The sequence below is a fragment of the Ceratotherium simum genome, chromosome 5 (assembly GCF_057802395.1).
Source record: "Ceratotherium simum simum isolate JZ-2026a chromosome 5, ASM5780239v1, whole genome shotgun sequence".
NCBI classification, from domain to species: domain Eukaryota; kingdom Metazoa; phylum Chordata; class Mammalia; order Perissodactyla; family Rhinocerotidae; genus Ceratotherium; species Ceratotherium simum.
Genome location: NC_141904.1, coordinates 4,471,979 through 4,498,644, shown reverse-complemented (window position 1 = coordinate 4,498,644; position 26,666 = coordinate 4,471,979). Strand labels below are relative to the sequence as shown.

The 26,666-nt window shown below is 38.3% G+C and overlaps 1 protein-coding gene across 1 annotated transcript; it reads left to right on the top strand.

The window, feature by feature from the left end:
* The first annotated feature begins 437 nt into the window (after positions 1 to 437).
* Positions 438 to 24,252, top strand: SELENOT (selenoprotein T). The gene is made up of 6 exons (XM_004419251.3): positions 438 to 619; positions 17,200 to 17,310; positions 17,862 to 17,988; positions 20,176 to 20,263; positions 21,743 to 21,896; positions 22,416 to 24,252. Exons 1-5 carry the CDS (start codon positions 483 to 485, stop codon positions 21,865 to 21,867), a joined length of 588 nt encoding a protein of 195 aa, XP_004419308.2. The 5' UTR covers positions 438 to 482; the 3' UTR covers positions 21,868 to 21,896; positions 22,416 to 24,252.
* The last annotated feature ends 2,414 nt before the right edge of the window (positions 24,253 to 26,666 follow it).

Here is a 26,666-nt window from a genome sequence, read left to right as displayed (position 1 = left end):
TCTTTTAGGAGAGAGGAATATTATGAGATCAAAGAAAAGGCCATAGCAAAGGACCCAAATAGTGTTAACGCACTTTTTGGAGGGCGGGGGCTTTCTCTTTTATCTCCCACACCTGAATCAAGGCTGTTCAATAGGTGCTCCTAAGTGTCTCAGATAGATAAATGTCTGAATTAACGAAACTCTACGTAGAACCCACACGTGCCGGGAGCTATGTTAATAGGCTTCTCTCACACCCCTGCAGCTGCTTCGCTCCCTCCCTGCCTCCCAGGGTCTCCGCGCACATCCAAGATGGTGGGTTAGGACAGCCGAACAAGCCACGCCCCCTCCCGGCGGCTGCGCCGGCCGGGCTGCGCAGGCGCATTCCTGCTTCCCTCACGACCTTGGCGGATCGCGCCTGCGCGGTGGGGCGCAGGTCGCGGCTCGGCTCGGCCTTGGGCCGCCTGCAGTCTCCGTGTGAGGGCGGTCGAGGTGGCTGTGTCGACATGAGGCTTCTGGTACTTCTCCTGGTGGCGGCGTCGGCGGTGGTCCGGAGCGACGCGTCGGCCAACCTGGGTGGCGTGCCTGGCAAGAGATTAAAGATGCAGTACGCCACGGGGCCGCTGCTCAAGTTCCAAATTTGGTGAGTCTGCGCCGGACCCCGGCCGCCCCGCAGCGCCTCCGCTCGGCGCCTCTCGCTACGCGAGGCCCCGGCTTCGCGGCCTAGCGCGCTGCCCTGCGCTGGGCGGGAGGAAGGGCGCCGCAGCCCGCAGCCGGCCTTCTCCGGGCCCCGGGCCGGCCGGCCGCCGGCCTCTGTCTGGGCCTCGAGAGTGGCGGGGCGGGGAGCGGGGCCCGCGGAGGTGAAATACGGGAAGGCGCCGCCGGGGGCCTCGGCGGCCGGCGGACGGGGTGCGACCTGCGGAGGCGGCGGCGGGCGCTCCCGCCCCTTTCCCGGGAGGGGAGCGTGGTCGTGGGAGGGCTGACTGCGGAGGGAGGGAGGCGGGCCGTGACCGCCGAGGGCGCGGGGAGGTCGGGGAGGCTGACTCAGGGTGCGCCTTCCGAGGTGCCTTGGGAGAGGAGCGCGTTGCTCGCCTGACAACCGTTCGCTCCCGGACCACAGGATCGTCTTCGTTCCCCTTCTCCCGCCTGCCAGGAGCTGCCCGCCCTGGCATCTCTTTCTGCCTTTCCAAACTCCATTTGTGCGTTCAGATAGTCAAAAACAAAACAAAAACCCGGCACTTTTCGGCGTTGTACTGTAAGTGATTTTGTCCTTGCCTGGTTACGTATTAGAAGCAGAGCAGTAATGCGTGTAATGAGGTGGGTGGGGTTGGGGAAGGTTTGAAAGGCACAGATTGAAAAAATAAACCAAAATTGTCAAATTGTAGAAACTAGAATCCTGTATCGCAAAAGATGACGTTTTTTCAGCATAGGATGGTCAGATTAGTAAATCCTCAGTCTTTACACTTTGGAATATTGGTGTTGGCCATAATGCATTTAAAATCAGCTTTTTCAAACTTCATGTATTAACATAAGTGTACTAAAGCTTAGATTTTCTACATATCCAACTAGCTTTTTTCTTAATCTTTAAGCAAATCTTTAAAAAAAACATCAGCTTAAGTGACCTTTAAGAGAATCAGAAAATAAGATGATGAGACTTTATTTTTGGAGTGAAAACTAAAAACCTTGCAGTTTCTTGCCTGATTGAAAAAAAAAGCTCCTGTACTGTTTGCTGTGTGCCTGGCAGATTTCATCTTTCATGTAACACCGCAGTGGGGGTTATGGCTTGAGCGTTCTGACTTTTTCCCCCTAATTGTTTTTTTTTTTGCATTAGGCAGTGGCAGATATGTTGCCAACCTATGAAGATCATGTAGGTTTAAGTGTGATCCTTTTGGACTTAAGTGGTTAAAAAAAGACTGCAGTTTCCAAGTTAAGTAATGTTTCTGTTTCCTACTTTTGTATCTTGGTTTCACTTGCGCTTTTCACAAAGTACTCTTCTTTTATAGTGGCTTATATTGGAATACTTGTCACGATAATGTAGTAAGTGTACCTTCCACTGAGGATATTCATAACAAAGTTTTCAAAATGTGGAAACAGATGTAAGGAAGGGCGTTCACTCCTTCAAATTAAACTTTTTAAAGTCTTAAGTACCCCTGCTGAACTTTTGATACTTTTTGTTTCTTTAAGTACAAACTTGTCTCAATCTTTTGCAGTCACCTTGAGCATGTTACATACAAAAGTGCTTCAGTTTTGTTCTTTTTTTAACCTGTGGGTGGGGAGTCACTTTATTAATATGCCCTCTACCAAATACAGATACGTTTAGCTGCTTGTTTGTTACTTTCCCCCAGAGGTTAATCTGTATATAGTAAGGTGAATATTGGGTTTCTGGTTTTGGTAGAATCTCTTGGACATTCATTAGCAAGTATGTTTGGGAAAAGAGAGGAAGCTAAGACAATTGAGGGTAAATATGTGAAAATTCTTTTAATTCTATTTGAGATCTGAGTGCTATCAAATGCAGTTTTTCGTTAATTACCACTATTAACAAAGGAGAGCTATTTTTACCTTTCTTTCAATTGCTTTTTCACCTCATTTATATTTATTATGAGTACTCTTTCTTTAACTTTAGCTCAATATATCATGTGTTAATTGTACCCCTTTTGTAATTGCTAATAGAACAAAAGAGCAACACGACACATAAATGGAATTGAAGGGAGAGAGATCAAGTGTGCAGATAGCTTAAAACAAACTTTCCTAGTCCACGTTCATGTATTTTTTTCAATAACTGTTCATTCAACACCTGCTTGCGCCAGGAGCTGAAGATACCATGGTGAACAAGACAGACGTGGCCCTCAGGAAGCCTACAAACATGGCCCAGTACTACTTGACTGCTGTGTTTGCTTTATAATGTCAGTTGATTCAGCAATAGAATTAGATATGTTTGATGACATTGATTTCATATTTGGGGAAGAAATTTATCCTGCTTATTTGCATGTTTAAACATTGAGCATAAGAAAGGGAGTTCTTTAATCAGAGCTTAAAATGAAATTCCCTTGTTGCATTTTCCATTCTCATGATTTTTATGCGTAAATGTATTTTATGTGTGAATGTATTCTGATGGGTGCTGTTTGGCATGATAGTATGGATGCATGCTTTTACTTTCCCCATATGTGTGATTTAACATGTAATCAGACCTACAGCATTTAATCAGTTGTTGCAGTTTAAAGAGATTACTGGCTACAACTCTACAGTTAATACTTATTTCAACACTTGACAATTGATTTACTAAGAATAGTAGATTAAAGTTAAGATTTAAGGGGCCAGCCCTGTGGCGTAGTGGTTGGGTTCGTGCGCACCAGTTTGGCGGCCCAGGTTCGTGGGTTTGAATCCCGAGAGGGGACGTACACCATTCATCAAGCCATGCTGTGGTGGTGACCCACATATAAAAAATAGCAGATTGGCACAGATATTAGCTCAGGGCCAATCTTCATCACCAAATAAATAAATACGTAAAGATTTCAAAACTCAAGCAGAATATACAGAATTTTCCAATTTTTGTTAATTTAAGAGTGCACAGCTATAATTTTTGGACAGCCAGCTTCTAAATGGATTTTTGAGGTAAATGAAACTACTACAAGAACAAATTTTTGTGTGCGTGTGTGTGTGAGGAGGATCAGCCCTGAGCTAACATCCAATGCCAATCTTCCTCTTTTTTTTTGCTAAGGAAGTTTGGCCCTGGGCTAACATCTGTGCCCCTCTTCCTCCACTTTATATGGGACGCCGCCACAGCATGGTTTGGTAAGCAGTGCATCGGTGCACGCCCGGGATCTGAACCTGGGAACCCCAGGCCCCCGAAGCAGAGCGCGCACACTTAACCACTACGCCACCAGGCCGGCCCCAAGAACAAATTTTTATTTAGATTTATACCAACTTAGCTTTCATGGTATGGAGGCAAGAAAATAAAGACCTAAGGCTGATTTGGATGTTAATACTGCTCAAGAGTAGTAAAATGCTGAATTGAAGAAATCTGAGAAATTGTGAGTTAAAGAGATCACGTTAGTTACCATAGACTTAATATTTGCATATTCAACAAATATTTGAGCACCTATTGTGTGCAGGCACTTTCCTTGGTGCTGAGAATTCAGTTCACTGCTCTCATGGTTACAGGCAAGAGCAGAAGGCAGTCATTAATCCATGGACAACATATATAAAATTACAGTTGTGTTAAGTGCTGTGAAGGAAGGTTGTATGAGACTGACCTAGTCAGGGGATCAGGGAAGGTTTTCATGAGGAAATGAACTTTGAACTGAAATTTTTAACGATGAGATTTATTTAGAGAGCACTTGCAAGCAATGGGAATAACATGTTCAATGGCCTTGTAACGGGAGAGACCATAATTTCTTAAGGAAGCCGAGGCTACTGACCTCAAAGACCAGAGAGAAGGTGGCACGATGCTGGAGGGTCTAGCAGGCCGTATTAAGGAAAGACCAGCTAGTATAATTGTGGAAAAGACATTACAGGGGACAGAGAGTTGGTGTGGGGAAACCATTTAGGGGGACTTGTGGGGTTGCCCAGGCAAGAGATGATGGAGCTTGGATCGAAAGGTGGTGGTAGAAGTGGAGACTAAAGGGATAGGTTTAAGAGCTCTTCAGGAGATAAATTGAGCAGTTCTTGGTGAGGGATTACGTATTTCGTATTTCATTTCGGGAGAAGGAGGGGTGGCATGGAGGGAGAGGGGTCAGAGAGAACTGCTGGGTTTTGGAGCCATGCCTTGCCATTCACTGGAATGATAAACAATTAAAGGAGACAAATTTTATGGATTTTTTTTTTTTGGTGGGAGGGAAAGGGAGGATTCCTGAATTTTTAAAACTAAAATCACAGTAGCCAGGAGAAAATCCTACAAAGAAATTTTCGTCTCCCGAAAATAGCCACAGTAACTGAAACTAAAAGCAGTGACTGTATTTCATCAAACCTAAGATATGGTGGATTGTAAGATATAGCATTATTTTATATACCACTTAGAAGGAAAAAAATACGACCATTTAATTTGTGACACACTAATGATTGTAAGATAAATCCTGATGTTTTAAAAAAATGCTAAATAGGAGAAGTATACTTCTTGCAATCAGTGAAATAAGGGAGTAATAAGAAGTTGATCCAGATAGTAGAGTAGCACAGTGTTACTAGAGAACAAATAAAGTGGCTGCTATACGTGCCACTGTTAGATTTTTAAAGTCCTGTAATGTTTACATGGAATTTAGTCACCATTTTGTTTTTTTTACCATTTTAAACAACAAATAACTGCAGTATCTAACTGAATACGGTGCACATAGTCATTTCTACTTAATAATGAACGGAGTACTTTAGTTCAGAGCTTCTAGATGTAGGTAAAATATGAATGGTTTTGAAGGTTTTGTCTCCTGTTACAGACAATTGAAACGTGGTTTCCTTACAGTTTACCATTAAGGTAAGTGGTGGAAATCAAATTGAATATACCATTTAGAAATACCAAGATAATCTCATAAATTTTGAATTGCATAGTTCCTGGGAAATGGCGCATTTACTGGACTAGCAGTTTGTGGGCCCAGGTTCTTCTTTGATCTGCTTCTCATCTTCTGAATGACTTTCGGGAAATTATTTAATCTCTTTAGCTCTCAATTTGTTCATCTGTAAAATGAAGATGTTGGTTGCATTCCAGTTACCTCTAATATTCTATTTTGTACTCTTAGGGAGCTTAAAGGGAAAAAGTGAAAGCATGCATATGTGTTTCATTTCTATCTTTGTCACTTAAGAGTGTAGTTGGAGCCCTCTGGTTCTCTGATTGTCCCCTTCCCTGCTTTCCAAAAAGGGAAATCGTGTCTTCACATCTTACCTTGTTTGGGGTATAGCCTGGGATTGGTGAGGAAGAAATCTTGCCAGTAGGTTTTAGCAAGAACTGCTGATAATTAAGTCCTTGTTTTTTTATGCCCTTTTTTTCATGCCACTTGTTTTCCCCTTTTGTCCAATTTTTAGGAAGATATGAATTTGTTTTTTACAGTAACATTTGAAAACTAGTTGTCTGGTGGGAGAGACAGACATAAAAAATATTACAGTAAAACATTCTGAGTGTTCTAAAATAGGTCATAAGGGAGGGCTTTAAAAACCAAGAGGAGGGCCGGCTCTGTGGCTTAGCGGTTAAGTGCGCGCGCTCTGATGCTGGCGGCCCGGGTTCGGATCCCGGGAGCGCCCGGAGGCACCACTTCTCCGTCCAACGCGAGGCCGAGTCCCGCGTACAGCAACTAGAAGGATGTGAACCTATGACATACAACTATCTACTGGGGCTTTGGGGGGAAAAAGCTGAATAAATAAAATCTTTAAAAAAAAAAAAAAAAAAAAAAAACCAAGAGGAAAGAAAGATGACCTATTCAGGGGGAGTTGGAAGACTTTGCAGAGGAGGAAATGAAATCTTTTCTTTTTCCAGTTTTATTGAGAGGTAATTGACATGCATCACTGCATAGTTTAAGGTGTACAGCATGACGGTTTGATTTACATATATTGTGAAATGATTACCACCGTAGTTCAGCTAACATCTCTTCTCATATAGATACAATAAAAAGAAAAGAGAGAAACAAAGAAAAAAAATATCTCCTTGTAATGAGAACTCTTAGAATTTACTCTCTTAACAGCTTGCCCATGCGTTGGCCTTCCGTATCCACGGGTTCCATGTCTGCGGATTCAACCAGTCGGGATGGAAAGGCCTACAGTGGTTCCAGTACGTTCAGTCTGTACTGAATGCACAGTACTGTACATACTTTTTTTCGTCATTATTCCCCAAACAATAAATAGCTATTTGCATAGCATGTACATTGTGTTAGGTATTATAAGTAATCTAGAGATGATTTAAAGTATATGGGAGGATGTGCGTAGGCTAAATGTATAGCATACGGCAGTGTTAGCTGTAGTCATCGTGTTGTAATTGCATCCCTAAGACTTATAACTGCAAGTTTGTACCTTTTGACCACCTTCACCTAGTTTCCCCTCCCCTGACCTCCCATCTCTGGTAACCACAAGTCTGATCTCTTTTTCTGAGTTATTTTTTTGTTTTTTTTTAGATTCCATATATAAGTGAAATTGTACAGTATTTGTCTTCCTCTGACTTATTTCACATAGCATAATGCCTTCAAGGTCTGTCCATGTTGTCGCAAATGGTGAAATTTCCTTGTTTTTTAATAGCTGAATAATACTCCATTGTGTGTTTATCCATCCATCCGTTGATGGACACTTTGGTTATTTCCATGTCTTGGCTATTGTAAATAATGCTGCTGTGAGCATAGGGGTGCACATATCTTTTTGAGTTAGTGTTTTCATTGTCTTTGAATGAATACCCAGAAGTGGAATTGTTGGATGATATGGTAATTCTATTTTTAATTTTTTGAGGAGCCCCCATCCTATTTTCCATAGTGGCAGCACCAATTTACAGTCCCACCAATAGTGCGCAAGGGTTCCCTTTTCTCCACATCCACACCAGCATTTGTTATCTCTTGTCTTTTTGATGATGGCCACTCTAACAGGTGTGAGGTGATACCTCATTGTGGTTTTAATTTGCAGAGGAAATGAAATCTTGAAGAGTATGGGGAACTTGATGAGGAGATATTCTATTATAGAGAAAAAGCTTTACAGGCTAAAGGAAGAACATATGCAAATAAAGCCTGACTCAGCATAGAGGACAGGGAGGGGACAGGAAATGAGGAAAACTGGAGTCAGATAATCAGTTAGAAACACCTGGCACAGTGTAACCTGCTACCGTTTGTCAAGTGCTCATTATTATAATTTATTATTTTTATTGTCTTTCGTGCTGTGATGAGAACTTCGGTAAATAAACTTTTGAAAGCTTTACTCTTTCAGCTTAAAAAAAATGACTATAGCTTTTGGCTATGAAAATTATATGTTAATTGTGAATATAATAAAAATGTATACAGAATAAAGTAAAAAATCCTTGTAACCCTCTATTAACATTTTGAAGAACCTCCTTCAAGCCACTCTTTACACAGACACACACTATATTATATAACTTTATATAAATGAGTACATAGTTGTATGCTTTTTTTGAAATCTGCTTCCCCTCCATCACTTATCTTTTCATGTCAGTAAATACAGTTCTGCATCAACTGGCATAGTGTTGCATAAGATGATATTCTTTATTTAACCAGTGAATTTTTTGTTTATTTAACATTTAGGTTGGTTCTAATTTTTCACAAAATTACTTTGCTAAGATGAATATCCTCAAGTATCTTGAGTACTTGTCCAATTATTCCCATAAACTAAATCCATAGACATAAAATATTATGTCAAAGGGTATTACATCTTACATTTTGATGTATAGTCGTGCCACATAACGACGTTTTGGTCAGTAACACACTGCATATACAGCGGTGGTCCCATAAGATTATTCCCATATAGCCTACATGTGTAGTAGGCTATACCATCCAGGTGTGTGTAACTACATTCGATGATGTTTGCACAGTGACAAAATCGCCTAAACACTTTTCTCAGAAAGCATCCTGTTCGTTAAGTCATGAATAACTGTAGTTAGTTAATACTCCTACTGAAAGATCTTAAAGTAGGTTGGGTTTTTAAAGTTTTCTAGTTTATTGCACTGTAATCATAGAATGTGACGCTTGCCGTTTCTACTTATTGGGCTTTCTCTGTGACCTAACATAGAGGGTCGATTGTTGTAAATGTTCTGTGGGCTCTCAGGGTATTTTCTATGGGAAAAATACTGATGTGTTTTGAAAGCTGTCTATTAGTGATACTATTCAGGTGTTCTGTAATTTTTTTTTTTCCCTGAGGAAGATTAGCCCTGAGCTAACATCTCTTGCCAATCCTCCTCTTTTTTTGCTGAAGAAGGTTGGCCCTGGGCTAACATCTGTGCCCATATTCCTCTACTTTATATGGGACGCCACCACAGCATGGCTAGACAAGAGGTGCTTAGGTCCGGGCCCGGGATCCGAACCTGTGAACCCCAGGCTGCTGGAGTGGAGCATGTGAACTTAACCACCACACCACTGGGCTGGCGCCAGATCTTCTGTAATTTTTGTTTATTATTCATCTTCTTTCACTGATTCAGTTTTCTACCTATCAGTTTCCTTCTTTAAGGCATCAAAATATTTTTTTAGTTCTGCTTTTTGCTTTTCAGATTTCTTGCAGTCCTTCCTTAACTCTTTCATCATCCCTTTCTTCTGCTTCTTGCAGAATATTTTGAGATGTAGGCTCTTACTTTGAATCTTTTGTTTGCTGTTTGTGCTGTGTTGATTTGTGACATTTTTTCCCATAATCAGGTGTTTTTCTTTTTTTTTTTTTAATAATTTTATTTATTTATTTTTCCCCCAAAGCCCCAGTAGATAGTTGTATGTCATAGTTGCACATCCTTCTAGTTGCTGTATGTGGGACACGGCCGCAGCATGGCCGGAGAAGCGGTGTGTCGGTGCACGCCTGGGATCCGAACCCCGGCCGCCAGCAGTGGAGCGCGTGCACTTAACAGCTAAGCCACGGGGCCGGCCCCTTCAGGTGTTTTTCTTTCCGTTTCTCCTCCCAGTTTCTTAAGCCAGACAAGAGAAATAGCTTCAGGTATTATCGATTGTTGAACTGTATCCTCTCCCTTAGACTGTTACCAGCTCACTCTTTCTTCTTTCTTAGAATGTTGCTAGCACCAGGAAAGCATAGATTTTTTGTGTTTTGCTTGCTGCTTGTATCTCTAGAGCCTAGAACAGTAGCTGTCATCAGTCAGTATTTATTGAAAAAGTGAATACAGTCTGTTGTAGTTCGCTGTGGTTGGCCCTGAGATAACCTATCTTCCCTCCCCCACTTTTAAATTCCTAACTGGAGGATAGATTGATAGCTCCTGACTGTTTCCTTTTGGTAGGTTTTTTCACCTTGTTTTTTTCACCTGGTTGGCCTCTGGTTCAGTTTGGTAGCTGTTAGGCGTAGAATGGGATGCATATAAAACTTCAGTTTTGAACATTCTCTGCCATCAGCACCCTTCCTGGCCTGACCGTGACTCTGCTGTGGGGCTAAACTTCCACTTCATTGTGCTCCTGCCAGTCCTCTTCCTGCTGCTCTGACACCCCCACACACCCTTATTGCTTACCCTGTTGGTGATTTTTTCCTAAGATTCCTGGCTTTTTTGTTGAGTTTATTATAATGTCACATAAAATCAGTCAACAACCAACAAGTGAAATACAAGACAAACAGGAAAGCAATAAGCAAAGCAGCCGAGAGACGTCTCTAGTTTGGCCAAGGAATTAGCCTAGAACACACTATGTTTTATGTTTTATCAGTTTCTCTAACAACTTAAAAAATACACTGAGGGTGAATTTTATGGCATGTGAATTATACCTCAGTTTTTAAAAATACCTTGAAAACAATAAGAGCATGAAGTTGTGTATGAAGTATTTTAAGGTGAGACAAAGAATTCCAACAAAATGCAGATAAGTCACCATTTATGGAATGCCTTTATCAAGTCACCTTTATTGAGTGTGGCTACATACCTTATAAATCTGTTAATAAAAAATACTTGCCAGAGTAAAGAGAGAAAATTCTTTCCCCAGGAAGAGCTGAGGAACTTAAGCAATTTATAAATTCTTGATGGAATAGTCTACAGCAAAAGATTTCCTTAAATGTTATGCCAAAGGTATGGGGAAACTAGAAGCTAGTGACCTCAAGAATAAGACACAAAGAATGAAGAGAATAAAAACAGATTATTAATTGAACTTTAGGTTCATCGAATCTTTAGAATAAACTCAAAAGAAGCCAGGAATCTTAGAAGCCACTTTAGTTTTGTGTGTGTGTGTGTTTTGCTGCCGTGGCCACTGTAGTGCTCCAGGAGGGAGGCAGCTGGAGGGGAGGTCAGTTGTCTTCATATACTCTTGTTCCTTAACCTGACAAGCTGATACTTCTTTAGTGCTGTTTTTACACCTTTTAAAACACTGAGCAAGTTCTGGTCCACATTTTGATCTTAAGTCAAAGTGTATGAGCACTTCCTGTTTGCAGGGGTTTTTTTTGGCAGCTTTTTTTAATGTATATTTTGGTAAAATGGTTACCATTTTAACCATTTTTTAAGTGTACAGTTCTGTGACATTAAGTTGTTTGCAATTTTTTTAAAAAACATTATCAGATTAATCTATTATTCACTCCCTGAATGTCTTGTTCTTTTGTGGTTTATAGAGTACCTTGTTCAGATTTTATTGCTTACAACAGAGCGGGCAATGCACCAGACAAATGCCTGTTACTACTTCACCTACTAAACAGAGCAAGGAGAAATAAAGATTACGTCTAAAAACGCAGTTTTCAATGGTCAGTGAGCTATTGGACTGGTCAGTGCTGTAGACAATTAGAAAGGACAGTATTTACAAAATATCTTCCTGATTTTCTTGGTATAGCATGGGGGAAATATTAATTGAAATTCTTGGAATGCAAGTGGCAGAAACCCATTTGAACTCATTTGAACAACCCATTTGGAAATGCATTTAAAAATTACTAAACAGTAGTGTTAGAATCCAAAGGCAGGAGTGCAGCAGGGCCTCGGGACGGGCTGACATGCAAAACTGGAAAGTCTGTGGAGACTTCATTCACCCTTCCTCTGGTTCACATCTGTACTTTCTCAGTAAAATGTACTTCATTTTTCTTCTTTTCTCTGAAGATTGACTTATCTCCTCTCCTCAGTCCTTTTGAAAGATTACTACTCTCCTCTACCCATAACAGTTAAATATTTTCAGTCTCCTGAAATGTTAAATGTTCACTTGCATGGAGGTAGTCACTTCTTAAAATCCCAGTTCTTCATTTTTAGAGGGAACTCAAGCCTCCCTGTGACAGGTTCACATTTCTGGAACATCAGCTATGGCAAGGAGTCAGATCTCACTGTGTAAACAGGATCCAGTCCTGTGTGTGGGTGAGAGGACAATTGGAGAGGAGGTGGTTGTAAATAAAAAGGGAAGATGAGTTCAAGAGATGCTAAAAGTAGAAAGAAATCACAAGTATTTATTTCCTAACAGTAAATATGTGAGATTTTGCCCTATTTTCTTATAATAAGGAGATGTGAGAGATTAGGGTTTGTAACATTCTTGAGTTTGAGATAAGTAGGCATTTGAGTACGATTAGGGGCAGAAGTAGTACAGAAAAGGGAAAAGTGGGATGGTTGGCACCATGAATTAGGAGACTGAAAACAACATGGACTTTAAATAGCACAGAATGGATTTGAAATAGTTAGTATGAACAAAGGATTTTTCTGTATTTCCTAAATTTCTTTTCTGTCATCTAATTTGTATGCAAGTTCTTTCTTTTAGAAAAGTATTTTGAGAAATATTTTAAATTGAGCACTGCAAAAGTTGACTCCATATAGTAAGATATTTTTGTATTACTAGAAAGAGATTTGCAAAATGATTAGGACTTAGATTGAAGATTTCTTTTCAGAGTTTAAATTTACTTCTTAAGGACCTTTGGTCTATGGGCAGAAGGAACAGGTAGCTGCTGCAACATATTTTTAGCATGTTCACATATTTCTGTGTTGGAGGTGTACTGGAACTCATAGTTTTACTCACTGACCCAGAAAGAATGGAAGAAGTTGAAAGAGCTGGGTGTGGTGGTAGAGGTGGGGTGATTACTGGCTCCTTACCGTGTATGCCTTTAATTTAACATTTTGCCCACCTCGATAAACACGAGGTATGTTTTATTTTATAAAACATCTGTCTGCAGTAATGATTGCTGTTTCAAAACAGAAAAATTGTTTTGGGGAAAACGGTTATATAGGAAAAATGTGCCTTCCTTTTTCCTCACAAGTCTGGAGGCAAATATAGAGAGGAAAGTTTACTTGTGCATATGTAAACTTGTCTAAAAATATGTTGTGCCAGTCTTGTAAACTGCTTAGTTTTCAGAAATAAGAAAGGTACAGATTTTTTTTTTATTGAGGTATAATTGACATAGCATTGTTAGTTGCAGTTGTACAACGTAATGATTCGATATTTGTATATATCACAAAATGATCACAATAAATCTAGTTAACATCTGTCACCATACATAGTTAGAAATTTTTTTTCTTGTGATGACAGCTTTCAAGATCCATTCTCCTATCTTCTTTCAAATATGAAAGACGGTACTATTAACTGTAGTCACCATGCTGTATATTACATTCCCATGACTTATTCATTTTATAACTGGAAATTTGAAGAAAGATACAGTTTTAAAGTCCTTTCTGGATTTCAAGATTACAGGTTGATTCTATTTGGAGTTTGACGCAAAGAACTGAGACTCAACTGGAGTTGGGACCAGAAGAACTGAGGATGGAGTTAGGTTTCTGAGCACAGTAGCCAGAAAAGTAGGTGACTAGGAGGAATCTTACCAATAGTGTTGCCTGCACATAGACACGCCTCTCTAGCTAGGCCTCTTAGGGTTTCCCTTGGCGAGGGATTGGAACTCCCAGAGCAAATGAGGGACTTCTTCGGGCCCACAAGCTTAGTTCTCCCAGAAGGAGAGTCTATACTGTCTTCATCATGGAAGAACCTCAGAGATCTCTGCTAGCAGGAGGCCAACTATATGTGTACTTGATTGTGGCATTGTGGGCAAAGGGAACTTTTTTCCTGGGCATGAGGAAGGATGGCTCTTGCATCAACTAACTGTTCTATTGAGGACTCTTGGAAAGGGCCTAGGATCTCAAATCACAAAGTCTATGTTCTAGTCTTAGCCCTAACTAAGGGCAGGGACCATATCTGTGTCACTCACCGCTACACACCCTCTGCCTAGTATAGTGCTTGACACATAGTGGGCATTCAGTAAGTACTTGAGTAAGTGAATTAATAAATAATACATGGATATATAACCATGGAAGAGTCACTTGACCTCTCTGGGCTTCATGTTTTTCCCTTCATCTATAAAAAAAAGAAGTTTCAACTCAACTGAGTCTCTAGCTCTCAAAATATTGCATTAAAAGTTAGATGCTATCATTTTAGACCATCAACTCCATTGTAAACACCGATGCAAGCTTCAGCATTGAAATCAGATTGCATTTCTTGGTTTCAAGGTAGTTAGGCATGTAAGTGATCGAGATTATTTTTGTAATATCTTCAAAACAAAAGCAGCATTAGAAATTTCTTGGAGCAGTTGTGGCAAAATACTAATACTGGATAATCTAACAACAATAATAAAATATTGAGAAAGGTGAGTGTTTAGTAAAGGTAAGGTGTCTGGAGCTTCCTAGGTTCTTTTAAGTATTTAGCTCGAGATTTGTCTCCCTTTACAGAAATTTCATACTTTTTAGAGACTTAATCTTTTGTGAAATTTTCATTCTAAATGTAGAGGGGGTATTAATTGTAAAGAAAGAGTGGTGAATTTCTTTTTTTTTTTGAAAAGTGAGTTTTCTTAAATTGAGATTACTAATATTTGGACTGTTTCACCCTGGCAGATACAAACTCGGTGCTGTTCCCTTGGGGGGCTGGTGGTGGTGGTGGTTGGTATTTTTTTCTTGATAACAGTGTAGTTGACACAGCTGGCATCTCAGATTTTACTCTACTGTAGCTTAATTAGTGATCCTGCTTCCTCTGTACCGAGTGGTACCTTCATTGCTTTATATTTATCCGTTCCTTAACTTAGAATTTAATGTCCTTAAGTGCTTAACAGTCTTACCTGAATTTGTAAGCTCTTAACGTTGATATGGTGGAAGCACCTCCGTTTTCCTCCCAGTTTTATTGAAGTATGATTGACAAATAGAAATTGTATATGTTTAAAGTGATAATTTGATATATGTTTATATTGTGAAATGATTACCACAATAAGGTTAGTTAACACATATCACCTCACATAATTACCTTTTGTGTGTTTGTGGTGAGAACATTTAAGATTTATTCTCTTAGCAACTTTCGAGTATACAATATGGTTTTGTTAAGTATGGTCACCGTGCTGTACATTGGATGCTCAGAATTTATTCATTTTATAGCTGAAAGTTTATATTCTTTGACCAACATCTCCCCATTTTCCTCACTCCCCCTGGCAACCACCAGTCTACTCTCCATGTCTATGAGTTTGGCTTTTTTAGGTTCCATGTATAAGTGAGATCATACAATATTTGTGTTTCTCTTTCTGACTTATTTCACTTAGCATAACACCTTCAGGGTCCCTCCATGTTGTCGCCAATGGCAGGATTTCCTTCTGTTTTATGGCTGAATAATATTCCATTATGTATCTATATCGCATTTTCTTTATCCATTCAATCGTCAGCAGGCACTTAGGTTGTTACCATGTCTTGACTCTTGTAAATAATGCTGCAATCAACATGGGGTGTAGATACCTTTTCAGGATGGTGATTTCAAAGTGGAATAGCTGGATCATGTGGTAGTTGTATTTTTCATTTTTCTGGGAACTTCTATACTGTTTTTCACAGTGGCTACACCATTTGTGCACAAGGGTTTTTTCCTCCACATCCTCGCCAGCACTTATCTCTTGTCTTTTTCCTGACAGATGTGAAGTGATAACTCATTGTGGTTTTGATTTGCATTTTCTTTTATTAGTGATGTGGAGCACCTTTTCATGTACCTGTTGTATGTCATCTTTGGGAAAATGTCTCTTCAGTTCACTTTGCCCATTTTTTAATCAGATTATTAATTTTTTGGCTGTTGAGTTGTACGAGTTCTTTATATATTTTGAGTATTAACCCCTTATCAGATATATGATTTGCAAATATTTTCTCCCCTGCTGTAGGTTGCCTTTTCATTTTGTTGATGGTTTCCTTTGCTATGCAGAAGCTTTTTAGTTTTATAATCCCACTTGTTTATTTTTGCTTTTGATGCCTTTGCTTTTTGTATCAAATCCAAAAAAATCATTGCCAGGACCGATGTTAAGGAGCTTCCCCACTGTGTTTCCTTCTAGGAGTTTTATGGTTTTAGGTCCTGTGTTCAACTCTTTAATCCATTTTGAGTTGATGTTTGTGTATAGTGTAAGATAGTGGTCCAGTGTCATTCTTTTGCACATGGCTGTCCAGTTTTCCCAACATCGTTTGTTGAAGAGACTATCTTTTCCCCATTGTATATTCTTGGCTCCTTTGTTGACCATATATGTGTGGGTTTATTTCTGGGCTCTCGATTCAGTCCCATTGATCTGTGTATCTGTTTTTATACCAATACCATACTGTTTTGATTACTCTAGCTTTGTAATATAGTTTGAAATAAGAAAACATGGTGCTTCCAGCTTTGTTCTTCTTTCTCAAGATTGCTTTGACTATTCCGGGTCTTTTGTGGTTCCATATGAATTTTAGGATTGTTTGTTCTGTTTCTATGAAAAATGCCATGAAATTTTGATAGAGATTGCATTGGATCTGTAGATTGCTTTGGGTAGTATGGACATTTTAACAATATAAATTCTTACAATCCATGATCATGATGTCTTTTTATTTATTTGTGTCTTCTTCAATTTGTTTCATCAGTGTCTTAAAGTTTTCAGTGTACATTTTTTTCCCCCCCTGTATGCACTCTGGTGGCATATTTCTCTTTTGTTGCTGGGGCAGCATATATCATATACCCATAGTTTAGTTGTTCAGAGATTTTAGTGAAGATGATTGGATACTGTTGACTTAGTTTCTAGAGTAATGATATGGATTACTGTCATATTACTGAAAACTGTCTTCCCAATCTTTGTTTTTCTTTGCAAAGTAGAATCAAATTATAGAATCAGAAGGAATCTAAGATGAGTCACATTTCTTTTATTGTGACTCTTTTATTGTGAGCAGGCAGCTTTGCCCACTTAGGGGCAGAGTGGGAATAAGAAGCAGCGTTTCATATCTCATGCCTTGGTATTTTTTTAAACTTCCTGTGCCCCAATTTGAAAGTCCCTATTTCAGATGAATAAGAGTTGTTTTCATTTCAGTGTTTATACAGTCATCAGTACCCCCCCCCCCAAAAAAAGGCAGTGTGATTTGAGAGCTCAAAATATGCTGATGTGTGAATAGGTATTTGCTGCTGTCCAGCAATAACCCAGATCTATAAAGTGTAATGTTCTAATGGAAGGATTTACTTGAGCAGGTGGTAACTTAAATATGTGAAATTTGTTAAAAAACCTCCATGTCCCCATCATCCAGCATCAGTCATTATTTGTGACTGTTCTTGAGAAACACTTTTAATCTTGGTAGTATTTTTTAGGCTTTGTCTAACTGCAAAATAAATCTAGGCATATTCTGAACCACTTAATGGAAGCACTTTTATTTTCCTGCAGTGTTTCCTGAGGTTATAGGCGGGTGTTTGAGGAGTACATGCGGGTGATTAGCCAGCGGTACCCGGACATCCGCATTGAAGGTGAGAATTACCTCCCTCAGCCGATATACAGGTGAGTCCATGTCAGTAACCTAAAAGATATTTTTTAAGTGAATTTTTTTCACTTTTCTGAATAAATTTTGTGAATTAATTCAATTAACTTTCCTTGTTTATTATGATTTCTTTAGTTGGTTATAATATAGAGAACGCTTTTATAAATAGCGAGTTTATTTGAAGGAGAAGGAGAAGGATCATTTCAAAGAGGGCAACCCTTCTAAAGATGTGTTTTCTTACGTAATTTTTATTGTGGAAATAGACCAAGAGCTCTCAAATTTTATTGCAAGTCAACGGTATAAAATTATGTACTGTTAAAATAATAGTATGTTTAAAGGCCAATGCTATATAATTTTATAAGTTAATTTTTGATTGATTTAGAAGATGATAAACGTTTTTGTTTTAAAACCGCACAATAAACTTTTGTTACCATCTTTGTCACTAGTTATAATTAGTAAGTTTTAGATTTGGTGTCTAGAAAGTGTCCATACACATATTCTTGAGTTATGAAATTTTGAAGTAGATGAGAAATTGTGGCTTCTGATGAATTTGTTTCTTTTCTTTTGCTAGACACATAGCATCTTTCCTGTCAGTCTTCAAACTAGTATTAATAGGCTTAATAATTGTTGGCAAGGATCCTTTTGCTTTCTTTGGCATGCAAGCTCCTAGCATCTGGCAGTGGGGCCAAGAAAATAAGGTATGTAACTTAATAGCTTTAGTAGCTGTAGGTTTTTAGTTTGTCAATGAAAATATTTTAATGGATTTTTTTTTTAGGTACTTGTTGCCAATTCACCTGTTTACATGTATTATTTCAACTGCAACCACTTTTTATCTCTGGGAAGGAACTTAACCTCCGTTGGACTTAGTTTCCATATTTATGTATTAAGAATGATTAAGTCTTACCTTTTTATTATTTGAAGGATAGGGAGGTGTTACTTTAGTAGAACCTGGGCACAAAATAATTTAATATCTGGCTTTGATTATATAACTTAGGCCAAACGTTTCCAGCAAAACATAATATATACATAATATAGGCCTTTTATACCACCTGATATGAGTATTAATGGGTTTATTCACATTAAAAATGGGATTTCCACTGATTTGTTCTGATCAAAACTCTGTTTTTATTATTTGTCCTTTGACTCTTCTGTTCATGGGGAATCTGTTTAGCAAATTACTTGAAACAGTCATTTTAAATATAGATAAGAATCTTGTGTTGGGGCTGGCCCGGTGGCACAAGTGGCTAAATGTGCACACTCTGCTGCGGGGGCCTGGGGTTCGCAGATTCGGATCCTGGGCGCGCACCAACGCACTGCTTGTCAGGCCATGCTGTGGCTGCGTCCCATATAAAGTGGAGGGAGATGGGCATGGATGTTAGATCAGGGCCAACTTTCCTCAACAAAAAAAAAAGAGGAGGATTGGCATCAGATGTTAGCTCAGGGTTGATCTTCCTCCCAAAAATCAAAAGTAAAAAAAATAAAAGCTAGCTGTTTAAAAAAAAAAAAAAGAAGAATCTTGTGCTATGTCTTTTTTTTCTCTATAGGGTCTTGCTGCAGCGTACATTCTTTCTAGATCTCTCTTTCCTCTGTTTTACTTAAAATCATCTCTTCTGGAGGGTCTACCTTTCTACTGTGAGAAATAGGACTAATTTTTGTTTCTCTCTTGAGAAGTAAAATGAGATGAGATTGCTTAGGTTTCCTTGTAAGAAGTATTCTCTCTTGAAGTCCTGCCTCTGGTCTTGTCCTTTAGTGCTGGGCTGAGACTACCTTTAGCTGACTCCTACATAGCTGTACTTCTTTTTCTTGGGGAGCCGCTTTCTTCCAGTTAACAGGCAAGGCTTTTCAACATAAACGTGTTCAGGTGCTACCACTGATTGAACTGTATCTGTACCCTGTTATTAACAAAATACTGATTTGTGTAGGATTAAGAATTGGAAGCTAAGTACTTATTGATAATGTTTTGTGCCATATTTATTAATTCTATTGCTTCCAAATTATCTTTAGTGCATGTTACTTCTGTAGACATATAACGTTGTTGATAGACTGTGGAAGAGGAATGTACTTGAAAGCTGGAGCCTTCACGACACTTCCTCGTGCTTTGTTGCCGTGAGAGTAGACTTACACTCTCAAATGCTAGGGTGACCTCTATGAAATCAAAGTCCTCCTAGCTCAAGTGGGACCGGGGCGGGGAAGGGGGGCGAAGCTCTTTCTCATCTGCTGTGGGCATTTTGATTTATTTTTCTGAAACGGCTTGCTGTGAGTTGACATTCTCACTAGATCCTACTTTTAGTCAGGTGATTTTGTTAAATTAAAACCTTTCTGTCCAGCAAGGAGCTTCTAGTCTCTTTTGGGAGGGTATAGATTTGCCTTCAAAATGTGAATGAATGTAATTTAATATGTCAGTGCTTTCGAACCTACTTTTTTTTCTTAGTTTGGCTTAAAATGATTTGTTTGGAACATGGGCAGGTTGCATTGAATACATGGAGTTGCTGATTATTGCATTAGTAGCCTCTTGTGAATTCATACATTATTGTTATAAAAATGGTAAAATGAACCCTTCTTATTCTGGTATTCTTTTGTTTAACTTATTAAGGCTATTATGAGATCTCTAGAAATTCTGTCTCTATGTTATGAATATCATATATAAGTTCTTTAGCATGTATAGAGCTGTGAATTGGTGTTGCATTTTTCTTGTTCTGGTACGTTATCTGAACATACAGAATAGCAGTAATAGTTTGTATAGAAACTTTTAAAGTAGATTAAAAAAGAGCAATTACCAAATAAAAATCGACTATATGCTTAAAAGATTACTGTGTTTTAAGTTGTCATATTGTTTTGACTTCAAAATGACTTTGCCTGTTGTATTTAATTGTATTTTCTTGTAGGTTTATGCGTGTATGATGGTCTTCTTCTTGAGCAACATGATTGAGAACCAGTGTATGTCAACAGGTGCATTTGAGATAACTTTGAATGGTGGGTTCTGCATAGTTTGCATTCTGTGATAAATTTTTAAAGATTTATGATGAGCATCAGGCTTTTCAATTTTTCATAATATGCTAAATTATCTCTTTATATGGTCCTCATCTACTCCCATGGCTTATAATAATGTCTGTATGATGACCCCTGAGTGTATAGCTCTAGAGAGCTCTAGACCTCTCTTCTAGGTGCTGTACCCAGGAATCTTAACCATTAGCCACTCCCAAACTATCAATTCCCTCAGCTTCCTGCAATTCTTGTATATTCCAATTTGCTCCTTCCCTGGCATTTCTCATTTATTGGCACCAGTATCATTCTACCCAGTTGGCTATGTCAGAAACCTAGGATAACATCACTTTCTCCCTTACTCTCCATATGTAATGGATTACCAAGCCTTCAGTACTACCTTCTACATTTCTTAAAAATCTGCTTTTATTTATCTTCATTGCCACCACCATAGTCCAAGCCACAGTTATCTTGTTACTAACCTCTAATACATTCTCTAAACCAGAGGTTGGCAAATAAGGCCTATTAGCCAACAATGGTTTTTTGTGACACATGGAAATTATATGAAATTCAGATATTAGTGTTCACACCTAAAGTTTTGAGTTTCATCAATGAAAAATTTGTGGAAATTTTCTCTAGTTGTGAGTACCTATATAATATCCTTGATTTTATCTCTTGGTCCATAAAGCCTAAAATGTTTACTGTCTGGCCTCTTACAGAAAAATTTGCTGACAGCTGCAGCAGTAGAGTGATTTTTTTTTTGATGCACATTTCGTCTTGTTGCTACGCTGCCTCAGATTTCATTAAATGGCTTTACTTTGCTCTCAAGATAAAGACCAGACCATTTAACATGGCCAAAAGGCCCTGCATGATGTAGCATAGGGATTGGCAAATTATGGCCCTATGGACCATATCCCCTGCTGCCTGTTTTGTAGTAAAGCTTTATTGGAACACAGCCATGCCCATTCATTTATGTATTGCCTGGTGGTGCTTTCAGGCTGCAGTGATGGTTGAGTAGCTATGACAGACCGTGTATCTTCCTGAGCTGAAAATGCTTGCTGTCTGACCCTTTGCAGTTTGTTGACCCCTGCCCACCTCTCCAGCCTCTCTTGTACCACTCTTCCCCTATATTTCAGCCCTCTCTCACTTATAATAATAATAACTCTCAGTTTTAATGTCACTCACTTTTAATAATAAAGTGCAAAGGCTCCTGTCTACCCTCTCATATGTCCCTCTCATAGCATCTTCTAGTTTTAATTCTTAGTACACAGTTGTGATTTTATAGCTATTTGTATGGTTCTTTTTGTATTTCTGCTCCTATAATATAAACCCCTAAGAGCAAGAAGCTTAATTCTTTTGCTCACTTTTGTATCCCCAGCTGTGTACATAGACAATAAATATTTGTGGAATGAATATTTGTTACAGAATCATCTTTAATTTGGGGGGGTGCGGTACCATTTATTTTTATAGATGTACCTGTGTGGTCTAAGCTGGAATCTGGTCACCTTCCATCCATGCAACAGCTTGTTCAAATTCTTGACAATGAAATGAAGCTCAATGTGCGTATGGATTCAATCCCACCTCATCGATCATAGCCCCACCTATCAGCACTGAAAACCCTTTTGTAAGTAGTCTAAAAATACAATAACTATATATAGGTATCAGTTAATTCTCATCACGAATCAGCAAGATTCTAGATATTACATACATTATCACTTGAGTTTCCAGTTTAAGATTTAACAGGTGGATGTTTTGTTCATTAAAATTTATAAGTGATCAAGAGAGTGGACCTGCTAAAATAAAGTAAGGTTGTGCTAATAATTTTATCTTCAAGCCTTAATAATTGGGCCTGTAACATCATTTTTTGCTGTGAACTCCTAAAGACCAGATTTGATATATTATGCTAGGATGTTTATTTACGTAGCCTGTCCTTACCTTCAAATAACTAGTACCTAAGAGTATGCAAAGTCTTTTAACGTGCTCAAGATAGAAAATTAATAGGCAAATGTGTGTGAACATGGAGAAGTGAGTGTTAGTTAACTTTTGCTTAGCAGAGGTATTCTCAGTTCTTTTCTGATCAGTGAGTTGATTTTACAAGAGTGGATTTTGAAATAAAATATTCTCTTTTCTGTGTATCTTTCAGACATTAAGGGATTTTTGCAAGAGCAGCGTGACTGACATTATGAAGGCCTGTACTGAAGACAGCAAGCTGTTAGTACAGACCAGATGCTTTCTTGGCAGGCTCGTTGTACCTCTTGGAAAACCTCAATGCAAGACAGTTTTTCAGTGCTGGCACGTTTTGGAATTCTGCACATTCGTGGAGTGCAATAATACTGTATAGCCTTTTTTTTCCTTCCCCAAATCCACTCAGTTAATAGTTTTTAAAAAATGTAGACATTACGACTTGTACGTTTTTTTCTTAGTCATATTTTAAAAAGTAGAAAATTGAGTTACAATTGGATTTTTTTCAGAGATGTCTGTCAAATCTGTTGTGATTTTATGTGAATTTTCCTTTTTTATAGTTTAAAATCAATCTTTTGGGGATTACAGCTGAAGTTCCCAAAATACTTTATAAGAGTTTATCAGACATCTCTAATTTGGTCATGTCCAATTTATATAGTTTTCAAAATATTGCATATTGTGAACAGTGCATTATACAAGATTAAGGGGGGAAAACCTATATCCAGAGTACTCTACCAGTTTGTGTGTATGTGTGTGTGCGCGTGTGTATGTGATTAGTAGAGAACTACTAAAAGACCAACCGCTTTTTAAATCCTGTTATGTAATTCAAGTCTCTTGCCTTGACCAATCTAATGAGTTGATTGACTGGGCCTTTATACTTAACTCAATAAAAAACTAAGCAGATGTAAGTTAAATAAAAAGTTTGAATTTATTGCCCAGCATACCTGTTAACATTACGTTTAACAGCCTGCCTAAATTTTTGTTTTTCACTTACAGATAATTTCATAAGGGACACACTTTAGATACACACACAAATAATAGATCATTTACCATTTTTAGGATAATTGAAACTTACCTCACTAAGGAAAGTTCAGTTGAACCTCTTTACAACATTAATATAGGAGAATGGAGATTACTTGTCTAATAATTTAACTTGTCTAACATCATATATCAGAATTTTATTATATTTGAGGAACAAAATTGAAAAAATTTTTATTCAGTTAATTTAATATCTTTCCAGAGTTCTAAAAAGATAGTTTCAAAAAAAATTTAAATTGATAGTGACTATAAGAGTAATTTAGCAGAAATAGGACCATAATGTAGAAAAATAGTCATATAGCAACACTGGTAACACACTTCAGCTTCCATACAGGAATAGAAGTGGTAAGTCTAGATTGTTTAGTGGAAGTAAAGGGATTTGAGGAAAGTTACAATTCAACATTGGGTCCACCACCTGGTACTTGGTTTGGCACTGTGTATTTGTTGACTGCATGTCTGGTAATGATCATGATTGTGAACATACTGTAATCTCCAGCTGACAAGAAGTCAGTCTAATCATTCACTGCAGAGAATTGATTAAATGGTTTATCCTTTTAGTAAAGACTGCGAAACTGTTACCTAAGTTAAGATAGTGGCAAGAATCAATGCAGTTTAAGCTGGAAGTTACTTACCGGTTATTATTCAGGTGTAGTAACATTTTGTTATCTGTGACTAGGGCTTAAAACCTTGCTAACTTGATTGGTACCAGGCCAGACTCCTGTCTTCTGCACGTTGAACACATTGCCCAGTGTGTTAGGTTTCTTCAGCTGAGGGACATTCCACTGGTGACACAGTTAACGTTTGGCATTTAGCCCCTCCAGACTTGAGCCTTGGATGTTGCCTTGTATCTGACAGGTCAGCCATGAAGAACCTAAGATTCGAGTCTAGCTTTTTTCATGTTTGCCTTGAGTGAATAAATTGTCTTTTGGAGAGTAGTTTTAAGTGGCTTAGACACTGATAAAAGTCAGCTGTTTTGTTGACACTCGTCTCAATATTGTTTTCTCTTTGGCCATATTTAAATCTAGAATTTAATTGAGTCTGGTGAAAAAATTAGTGGGAAGCATGAATATCAAAAGGAAATTGTAAGGAAAAAGGGAAAGTTAAAATGAAACTATTTAGAATGTAGTTTTATTATATTCCTAACATGTCAACATTTATTAGTTGCTTTTACAAATTGATGTGGCTGTGTAGTTTATAAGTGTCTGTGTACTATAGTAATTAGAAGACCATAGAACATGACAGCAGATTGGCTAATGTTGGGGTATTTACCGCAGTTGCTATTGTGGAAGAAATTATTTGTTACATTAATAAAAAAAAGTTGGCAAAACATAGCTTTATATCTCAGTATCAAGATGTGCAAGACAAATATGCTTTCAGAATATGAATGCATTGTTTACTTATGGCACTTAGCATTATGGCAACGGGAGTTGATCAGCCTTTACTACTATCAAAATGTCACAGAATCCAAATGATGACTCTTTCTTATTTTGAAAGTTTTTAGTTTGGGACTTTGATTGGTTGGCATTTTATCTTTGTCACAATTTTAAATAATTCAGATTTTAAAAATAGCCTACAGAATTTTTAAGCATGATTTGATATTTAATACTAAAGCTTTTTTTTTTTTTTATTATTAATCTTTTGAGAGAAACGTGAGGAGTTGTGAAGTTTGGGGGCTTACCTCCCTAGCATTGTTAAAATAAACTTCTGTTAAGCTGATGAGAAAGGAACCCCTTTTGTGGAATTAAATCTATGCTAGAGCACTTTATATGATAACTGTATTTAGGAAATTTTACGTTTTACAATTGATTTCATCAAATAATATGTTAACTTGCTAATGGCTTCTTAAACTAACCACTGCTAACACCCCGCCTTGCCCCTCCCAGTCAGCATTCAAGTCTTACCGTCACTCTTGGACCTTAAACTACTACTTGAGCTTTATGGTCCACCTGTGGTTCCGTGTTGCCCAACTCCCGACAGCTCTGTGATGTATTCTGTGCTGGGGTGGAACAGAGAGGAGCAGTTTACATCATTGTCCATCTTTACCCCCGACCTTGACAGTTCTTGAGAAATTCATACTAATCTACCCAGATCTAGAGAAAAATAAAGTGAGGGCTTTCCCTCTTGACTGGTATAGACAATTTAACAATCTCAGAAGAGAGAACAAAGTTCAGATATGCCTTTCCCTTCATGGTCCCTGGCTCCTTTTCCCTAGGCTTTAGAAAAGGAAATAGAAATAGACCTAGCTCCGAACTGTATCTTGAGGAAAAATATAAACTGGTATCAGCTACAGTGGGAAGAGTGTTAGGTCACCCATTCTCACTTAAGGCTTACAGAATGTCTTCTGTTGCCTATGTTAAGCATGAGCCAAATAAAAAGAAACAACATGATAACTATGCAAAGATACTGCAGCATGGTTTTAAAACTTGGGTGTTCTGAGAATCGTAGGGACAAATTCTTGAGTCCCATCGCTAGAGATTCTGATCCAGTTGGTCTAAGATGGGACCCAATAATTTGCATTTCAGCCAAGCTTCCAGATAATGCTGTTGCTGTCAGTCTGTCCATGCTGAGAAGCACTTTCCACAGAGCAGAATGCAGAAGACTGTGACTCAGCCTGGAAGAAAATATATCTCATGGAATAAAAGAACTTTGCACATTTGCTTCACATTTATAGAATGATTTAATAAGAACAAGAATTCAGTAAAATGGGATCTCAGGAGGAGAGAAACAGAATGAGATGAGAGGGAGATTATGTTTCTAATAAAACAAGTTGAGGACTTAATTGTCCCAATTAATCTATTTTATCAATGCAACACATTTGTTATTCTTTGTTGGGTTAGTGTTTTAAAAGTTTTTGGATGGATGTTTTAAAAGGAAATGTTAAGTCTTTGAGTATAAAATAATTGATTTGAATTGCTAGATTTTCTCAGAGTAAAGCAGGCAACAGACCTGCATTATGCTTATATTTTATAGTGACAACTGATCTTGATTTTCACATAAAACAAATCTATTTAAATGCTTTTAATTCTGAGTATAGAAAATATGTACTTTTAGTTTTATTGTAGTAACAATAATAGAACTCTTTAAATCACTAGAGAAATCCATCTGAACAATTAAGCCCCCCAAAAAGAAAAGGATTTCTTGGTCCGTGTAACTGAAAAATCCGATGTAGAGTTAGCCTCAGAGATTCAGATGTGATTTTCAGAGCTTGCCATCTAAGTTGGCCTCATTTCTCCATGAGCCCCCACCATAATCGGGGAGAAGATTGTGTGGGGATGAGGGTGGAGGAGGGATGAGAGCATGGATAAGGTCCCAGAAAAGTACTCTTGTACAAACTTGGGTCACATTCCTGTCTTTGGATTCTATTTCTCACTTGATATCTGCTCAACTAATTTTG